We start from the raw sequence: 8,437 nt of genomic DNA, 5'->3' as shown, positions 1-8,437 counted from the left end.
TTAATATTTTATTTATATTTTAAATTTAAAAAAAAAAATATAAATAAATAGTGATTATATAAAAATATCAATATATATAAATATATATATAAATATTTATATATATATTATTATAATAAATTAAAAATTACGTAATTATAAATAAAAATACATTTTTTATTATAACTATATACATTATATATATATATATATAAAATATATATATTTTTATATTAAAAATTTATAATTATTTATTTTATATATTAAATTAAAGTACTATTTTTTATTTCTCTTATTTTTTCTAATAATTCTTAAAAAATCAAAGTATTAATTAATATTATTATTATTTTTTCAATTAAATTTTTAGCATTACTAATAAAATTCAACTTCGATTTATTAAATAATTTCGTTATAATCAATTAAATTATGAATATTATATTTTTAATCTATATTTTAATCATAAATCTTTGATTAATTCATTGAATAATTTCTTATTAGATTTAATTCTTGTAATAATTCTGATTCTATACATGTACAACTGCATTAATTTTTACTGCATTATTCAATATTCAATTAAGAAGAATTTGTAGATAATATTAGATTACTATAAGGTAATTAATTTTACTTAATATTATTAATTTTAATTGGTTACGGAGAATATAATTTACTCTTACAAACAAAATTCATTTTTTTTTTATTATAAATAAGCAAATATATTAAATTAAATATTATAATAAAAATTCAACAAAATCAAATAAATATAAAAAATAATACCATATTTATAATAATAATTATATAGTAATTTTTTTGTTATAATTACTTTTAAAAAAAAATTAATAATAACCATATAAAAAAATTATAAAAATCATAAAATGTTATAACTTTATTAATAATTACGTATTTTTTAAAAATATATATATCTACAAACAATAAAAAATTATATATATTATATATAGCAATAATAATAATAAATAATCAAATAATATTAAAAAATATATTGATTATTTTAATATTTATATTAATATATATCTTTTTATCCATATTTTTTACAATAAAAATATTTTATATTATATAATTTTGGATATATAACTATAATATATTTTTATACAAAAAATTATTATTTATTTTTTATTTATTATTTCTATATTTTTATTTAATTTTTTTTAATTAATCTTATTTTATTTACCTTTTTTTTTTTTTTAATTATTTTATACAAAATCCATCATATATAAAAAATATATATTATTTGTCAATTTAATTTTTATTATATTTCTTTTTTATTTTGATTATTAAAGACAATTAGAATTTATTTATATAGTATTTATTTTTTTATATTATTTATTAATATATTTTTAATTTTGGAAACATATTGAATTTCTCGTTTATAATAAATAAATAAATATATGTAAACCTAATGTTTTCTTCCTGAAATTTTTTTTAATAAATAAATCCAAATCGTTTTTTTAATCATCTTTTACTTAATTTTTAAAATATAAAATCTAATGTAAATATTATATTATATTATATATTTTTGCTTATTTCTAAATAAAGCTATCAAATAATCATCCAATAAAAAAAAAATATAAATATAAACGAAATTTTTATAATATATTAAAAAATAAGATATATATTAATTGTATATATAAAATAAATAATAATAATGAGTGAATAAGAGCAAAATAAATAATCTCGTTTACAGACTTTTAAAAGATTTATTAATAGCAAACACAATAGTTTAATTAACAAAACTTATAATAAAGCATTTTGGAGATGTGAAAATTACTTTCATAATGAATATAATAGATAAACAAAAGATGGCAAATAAAGTTTCGCAATAATATAAGATTTTATAAATCCAGATAAATAAATAACTATTAATAATATGGTTGAAGCCGACTAACATTGTATGAAAGGTTTACAAGAATACATAAAAAATTAATTTAATTCAGAATTAGATTAACATGATTAATGTTTCAAAGACTGTGAAAAATAAAGTAGTGAAGATTATTTTCTTGTAAGTATTTTTAAAGACTCAAGATGCTATAAAGAATGTATGTTTGAATTGGAAAGTGAAACTAAGCATAGAATTGCAACAGTTTTTAAAAGATTTATACCTGAACTAGCTGATAAAGAAGATTATTTATAATAATAGCATGAAATTTTTTTATAAAAATAAAAAGAATAATAAGAATAAAAATGATTTTTGTTTTATTTTTTGTTTTTTAAATAATTTATATATTGTATTATTTAAGTATTTTTTTGTTATTAAGATTTTATTTTTTAATTATTATATAAATATTTGATAATTTGTTATTTTTTTTTTATTAAATATAATTAATTAATTATATAAGTATTTTAAAATTCACTTAGTAAAACAGACTATTTACAAATTTCAAATAATTATTAAAAGAATAATTTTGATAAATAAAATAAATTAATTTTTTAATATAATAAAAATAAAATTTATATATAAAAAATTATTAAAAATAATGAAAAATTGTTTACTCTCTCGAAAAACATCCAAAATAAATTGTTCGGTTTAAGATTAACATAAAAAATTCAAAAAGATTTCCTAATAAATCAACTACGAAAACTCAATAATTAAAACAAAAGAGAATACCAATAATTTTTCTATAATTTCAAATTAAAAAAATAACTAATATTCATTATTAACGGATTCTTGTGTAAATAATTAAAGTGTGATAAATATCTTTAATAAGAATTAAATTTCATTAAACCCTTAAAAAAGAAAAAAAGATTATTTTATTATCACAAAAATATATATAAAGTAAATGATTATAATTCATTAGTGGATTATAGTATATAAGGAGAAGAATTAGATATAGTAAAAAATAGGATTATTTCTAATTAAATAAATGAGTTTATCAAAAAAGTAATAAATTATTAAATAAAAAAAAAATTTGATGATAAAAGTGCATTAAAAAATTTAGATTTATATATGAATCAGAGTAAATTATTTAAAGTAAAATAATAATCATAATAAATCAAAATTTAAAAAAAATTAAAAAGTAAACAATAATAATGGCTTTTTGTAGATGAAAAAAAAAATAACTTTGAAGATTAATAATTAAATCATTTTACTAATTTTAAATATAAATAAGTTTAAAATGATCTTTTTTGTGTAAAAATAACTTTTATAGACTAGTTAGGGAGAAAAATAAAAGACTTAAAATAAATCTCATTATAATTAATATAAGAACAGTTATTTTAAAAAATTAAAAAAAAAATACACTAAAATTAACAATTAAAATAAATAATGGAATATGCGGCTTAATCTTATTAAAATTTGCTTTAAAAATTATCAGAAAAATCATTTTTGATTAAAGTTCCTTTTTATTTTGAACCCTAATTATAAGATTATAATGAATTTTATTCAATAAATTTTAACAAAATGAAATAATAAAAATAGAAAATTAATATTGAAAAGGAAGTTTTTGATTAAGCAATTGTAGAGGTATTTGATGATGTATAGAAATTTTCTTCTTTACCAAGTGAAATTTAGGATAATATTTTTAAAGATGAAAGTTATTAATAGTATGAAAAAATTATAAGTTCGGTAAGTTTGGATAAATAAAAAAATGAAAAAGAAGAATTTATTTTTTAAAATGAAGAAATAATAGAATTATTACAATTTTAATAAAAAAAAGAAGAAGAAGAATATGAAATTGAATATGAAGAATCATTTATTGAAGAAGAAAAAGAAAAAGAAAAAAAATATTAAGAATATTAATATGATTAAAGGTAAATATATAAAAATAAATTTAAATTTTATAAATATAAAATATAAGTTTAATTAATATTAAATAAAAATATTTAAATAAATATATATATATATATATATATATATATATATTATATTTATTTTATTTAATAGTTATAAATAATAATAAATAAAGCAGAAAAGATTTAGAGAATAAAAATAAAGAACTGCTATTGAAGAATATATAGTTTATAGAGTATTTTATTTTAATTTTTATAATATTTTTTTATAAAAATATTATTAATTTTTTAGAATAATGATGATGATAATTAACAAATAGTTTAATTATAAAAAGATATTTAATAAAAAATTACTTTATAAAAAAAAAAATAAGATTAAAAATTATTAGAAAATCTCTCTATTGAAGAAAAATAAAATTAAATAATAAATAAATAAGATAAATAAAATAAATAAAATATAGCCTAAATAATAAAAAAAAAAATAATTTAGCCCAGAAAATCTATTTTAAGAAATAATAAATAACCATCTTAATAAAATAATTCTTAAACACAAATTTAATAAAGTTCATTTTTTTTAGATGGTTAATAAATTGTTTAAAAAAAATAAAGTTAATTTAGAAACGATAACAATAATATATAATAAATAGGGGATAATAATATATTATTTATATAAAAATAAGAAAACATAAAACCAGAATAAATATCTGAATAAATCTTATAACAATAACTTTAAACTAATATAGAAATCTAAAAAAAGGATGAATAAAATATATAAAAATTGGAATAATAATAAATTAAAACTTAAGAAATTCAATAATAAATATATGAATAAGTATATGAAAATCCTTAATTAAAAGAAGAAGAAAAACATTAAAATTAAGAAGAATAAGAAGAAGAGAAGCAATAAAATTAAGAAGAATAAAAGAAGAAAAATTTAATAAAATTAAAAAAAAAAAAAAATTAATTCTAAAATACTTTAGAAACTACATCACTTTAATAAGAAAATATCTAATAAAAAGAAGATTATTTATAATAAAGTCCTTAATAATTTAAAAATAGAATTAGAATAGGAACAAATTTATTCGATCATTTAACTTAACTTGATAATCTTTTAGATTTAGACTTAAGTTAATTTAAATACGAATAAATATAAAAAATTGACGTATCTGATGATTGGAAATTTCAAAAAGAAGATTAAAACGATATTTTTAAATTTTTATTTTAATGGTAAATAGAAGTAGAAACTCATATATAATAAAAATAAAAAGAATTATATCCAAATTATGGTAATGATTTTCTTTTAGATAATGAAGATGATGATTCTGATAAAAGTTACTAAAATATAAATGATGAAAGTATTAATTCTAGTGATATTACAGATTTCGGATAGTTTAATGAATAAAAAAATATAGATGATGATAATTTAAGTTAATTAGATTGATTTTATTTTTTTAAATAAATTATTTAATTTTTATTTTATTTTTTTATTAAAAAAAAGATTAATTTAAAATAAAAAGAATTAATTTACAAATAAATATAAAATTTGATTATTTTTAATAAAAAAAAAAAAATGAAAATAAATATATATTATTATAAACTTCTAATTATATATATAGCATTTCGAATATCAGTTTAAAAAAGCTCTTTATAAAAAGAAGTATATGAATTCCAATCTGACAACTCTCGCTTAATGAATATTATAATAACATCTTTATATTCCCACAAATAAATATTTATAAGAGAAATTTTAATTAATGCTTCGGATTCTTTAGAAAAATATCGTTATTTATAATAAAACTTTCCCGAAATAAAATAAGAAAATGATGAAGAATTAGAAATAAAAATAAAATACAATCAAAAAGAAAAAACAATATCAATAACCGATAATGGTATAGGAATGACTAAATAAGATTTAATATCAAATCTAGGCATAATAGCAAAAACGGGAACAACCAAATATATAGAAGCTATAAAAGGTATTACGAATATATAAATATATATAAAAATATAATAGATGGAGATATTAATATTGTAGGATAATTCGGAATCGGATTTTATAGTTGTTTTTTAATAGCTAAAAAAGTATAATTAATATCCACTCATTATAAATTACAAGAACAATATATATGGGAAAGTATTGCTAATAATTATTTTTCAATAAAAAAAGTAGATGATGATAAAAAATATATAAAAAGAGGTACAAAAATCATTCTTTATTTAAAAGAAGATTCCCTCTAGTTCCTTGAAAAAAACACAATAGAAAATATAATCGAAAAATACTCTGAATTCATAACTTTTCCAGTTAAAATAAAAGAAAAAGATCATATACCAAAAAAAAAAAAAAAAAATACCAAAAAAATTGAAGGGAAAAATACCTAAAAATACTAAGAAAAAAATACTTAAAATTAGAAAGAAAAAAATACTTAAAATTAGAAAGAAAAAAATACTTAAAATTAATATAAAATAATAAATACAAACAGTCCTATATGGCTTCGTCCTAAAGAAGAAATAGAAGACGAAGAATACATAGTTTTTTTCAAAAAATACACAAAAAATACTTCTAGTAATCCCCTTACTTGGGTTCATTTTCGAAATGAAAAAGACATAGAATTTACTTCGATTTTATTTATAAATGAAAAAGCTCCTTTAGACCTATACGAAAACTACTATAATAAAGAAAGTTAAATAAAAATATATATAAGAACAGTTATATTAGAAAACTAAGAAGATTAGCATTTAATGCCTAAATATTTAAATTTTATATAAGGTTTAGTCGATTCCGATGATTTTTTATTGAATGTAAATCGCGAAAATATATCAAAACAAAAAAACGCTTTTTTAATAATTAGACAATAATTACTCCATAATTCACTTGAATTAATTCGTTAAATGGCCGAAGAAGAATAAGGAAACTGTTATATAAAAGAAGATGACGAAGACTCCCTATCTGACTCAGAAAATTCCGACTAACACCAAATTCTTACAGAACAAGACGACGATTTTACCGAGTTATAGTCCGAAACTGATTAAAACGACTTATTTGAGGAGCTTTAACAGAATGAAGCAAAAAAAGCATTTGACTTATAAAATAAGCGTAAGAAATACTAGACCTTCTATCACTAATACGGGAAAAGTATAAAACTAGGAATTATTGAAGATAAAGAAAACCGTGAAAAACTAGCCAAAATGAGTCGTTGGTACTCCTCATTTAACCACACAGACCTAACGTCTTTCGAGAAATACATCCAAAGGGCAAAACTAGGTTAAAATTAAATATATTATTTAGCCGGAGAAAGCCCAAAACACATAATGGAGCACCCTACTATATAAAGATTATTAAAAAAAGGCTTTGAAGTGCTTTTATTATTCGACACAATAGACGAATTTGTTTTTTAGAATTTAAAAACTTACAAAAACTACACATTTGTAAATGTAGGAAAAGGCAATTTCAAATTTCCTGTAAAAAATTAATATGAAATTTAAAAAAATGAATTTATTTATCAAAAATTTCTCCTTTTAATAAAATTTCTACATAAACTACTTTATAATGATATCGAAAAAGTCATTATTTCGTAAAGATTATTAGACCACCCGTGTGTTATTTTACCTGGAAAATAAGGCTTTTCGGCGCATATGGAAAGAATTTAGTCAGCAGTAAGTTAAGATAGATAGAATATTTCCAAATTTAGTAATTAGAAAAAAATATTAGAAATTAATCCAAATCATCCTGCTATTTAAAAATTATTAAGTTTAGTAATTAATAATTAAATTAATCTATATGTTGAAGATATAGTAAAATTAATGTTTGAAGGATCAGTTATTAATTCAGGGTTTGTACTAAGAAAGCCACAGAAGTTTGCAAAGAGATTTTATAAAATGATTAATAAAGCTTTAGGGATACCAAAAAACGCACCGATAATTGAATATGAAATAAATTGGGAAGAACTTACAGAATTAGATGAAGATTATGGTATTTTTTTAATTTTTTTAATTTAGTTTTATATATTGATATAATATATTTAATTTAATAAATAATAATTAAATTTGATTTAAAAGAATTAATTTTATTTTATTTTATTTTTTTTATTTTTTTTTTAATTAATTTAATTTAATTTAATATAATATAATATAATATAATATAATATAATATAATATAATTTAATTTAATTTAATTTAATTTAATTTAATTTAATTTAATTTAATTTAATTTATTATTATTATTATTATTATTTTTAATTTTTATAGATGACTTGATTGTTTGAATGAATTTTAATTTTTTAATAATTTTAAAATAATTATATATATAATTTTTATTTACTAATTCTTTATATTAATTGTCTGTATTTAAAAAAAAAAAAAAATTTTCTTTTATGTATAAATATTTGTTAAATTTTATTTATATTTAAAATATTAAATAATATCTAATTTTTATTAATTTTAATTATTTCTTTTTTAAAAGTTTTTTAAAGTTAATAAAATATATTTTTTAGCTAATTTTTAGCCTGAAAATAATATAAAATATTTTGTATAAAAAAAAAAATAATTATATTCAAAAAGTTTTTTTTTTAAAAAAAAATGCAAAATTAATAAACTACTATTTATTTAATTAATAAATAATGCTCATATATTTTGGTAATCGTAGATGTAAAATTTATTTTTTAATAATATATATAATATATATATATCCATTTTATATATATTATATAAATAATAAACA

At 15.8% G+C, this 8,437-nt stretch overlaps 1 protein-coding gene across 1 annotated transcript, besides 19 other annotated features; it reads left to right on the top strand. All coding sequences in view use genetic code 6, as the record gives it.

Moving 5' to 3' along the window:
- Nucleotides 1-37: 37 nt before the first annotated feature.
- Nucleotides 38-91: a microsatellite.
- Nucleotides 71-108: a microsatellite.
- Nucleotides 109-136: 28 nt separating this feature from the next.
- Nucleotides 137-267: a microsatellite.
- Nucleotides 167-205: a microsatellite.
- Nucleotides 175-234: a microsatellite.
- Nucleotides 268-1,092: 825 nt separating the features above from the next.
- Nucleotides 1,093-1,145: a microsatellite.
- Nucleotides 1,126-1,173: a microsatellite.
- Nucleotides 1,174-3,747: 2,574 nt separating this feature from the next.
- Nucleotides 3,748-3,813: a microsatellite.
- An 8-nt stretch (nucleotides 3,814-3,821) lies between these two features.
- Nucleotides 3,822-3,858: a microsatellite.
- A 271-nt stretch (nucleotides 3,859-4,129) lies between these two features.
- Nucleotides 4,130-4,175: a microsatellite.
- Nucleotides 4,130-4,178: a microsatellite.
- Nucleotides 4,179-4,574: 396 nt separating this feature from the next.
- Nucleotides 4,575-4,649: a microsatellite.
- Nucleotides 4,650-5,148: 499 nt separating this feature from the next.
- Nucleotides 5,149-5,193: a microsatellite.
- Nucleotides 5,194-5,212: 19 nt separating this feature from the next.
- Nucleotides 5,213-5,255: a microsatellite.
- A 35-nt stretch (nucleotides 5,256-5,290) lies between these two features.
- Nucleotides 5,291-7,982, top strand: IMG5_078890 (hypothetical protein; the record flags this gene model as incomplete). Its single annotated transcript, XM_004036473.1, has 3 exons — nucleotides 5,291-5,696; nucleotides 5,735-7,690; nucleotides 7,966-7,982. The coding sequence occupies 3 exons, from the start codon at nucleotides 5,291-5,293 to the stop codon at nucleotides 7,980-7,982; spliced, it is 2,379 nt and encodes a 792-aa protein (XP_004036521.1).
- Nucleotides 6,088-6,176: a microsatellite.
- Nucleotides 7,782-7,815: a microsatellite.
- Nucleotides 7,783-7,814: a microsatellite.
- Nucleotides 7,783-7,816: a microsatellite.
- Nucleotides 7,814-7,931: a microsatellite.
- Nucleotides 7,983-8,437: the final 455 nt, after the last annotated feature.

Source organism: Ichthyophthirius multifiliis, assembly GCF_000220395.1.
Source record: "Ichthyophthirius multifiliis unplaced genomic scaffold scaff_1120509250507, whole genome shotgun sequence".
In the NCBI taxonomy this organism is placed as follows: Eukaryota; Ciliophora; class Oligohymenophorea; order Hymenostomatida; genus Ichthyophthirius; species Ichthyophthirius multifiliis.
This window is presented reverse-complemented; position numbering and strand designations above follow the sequence as displayed.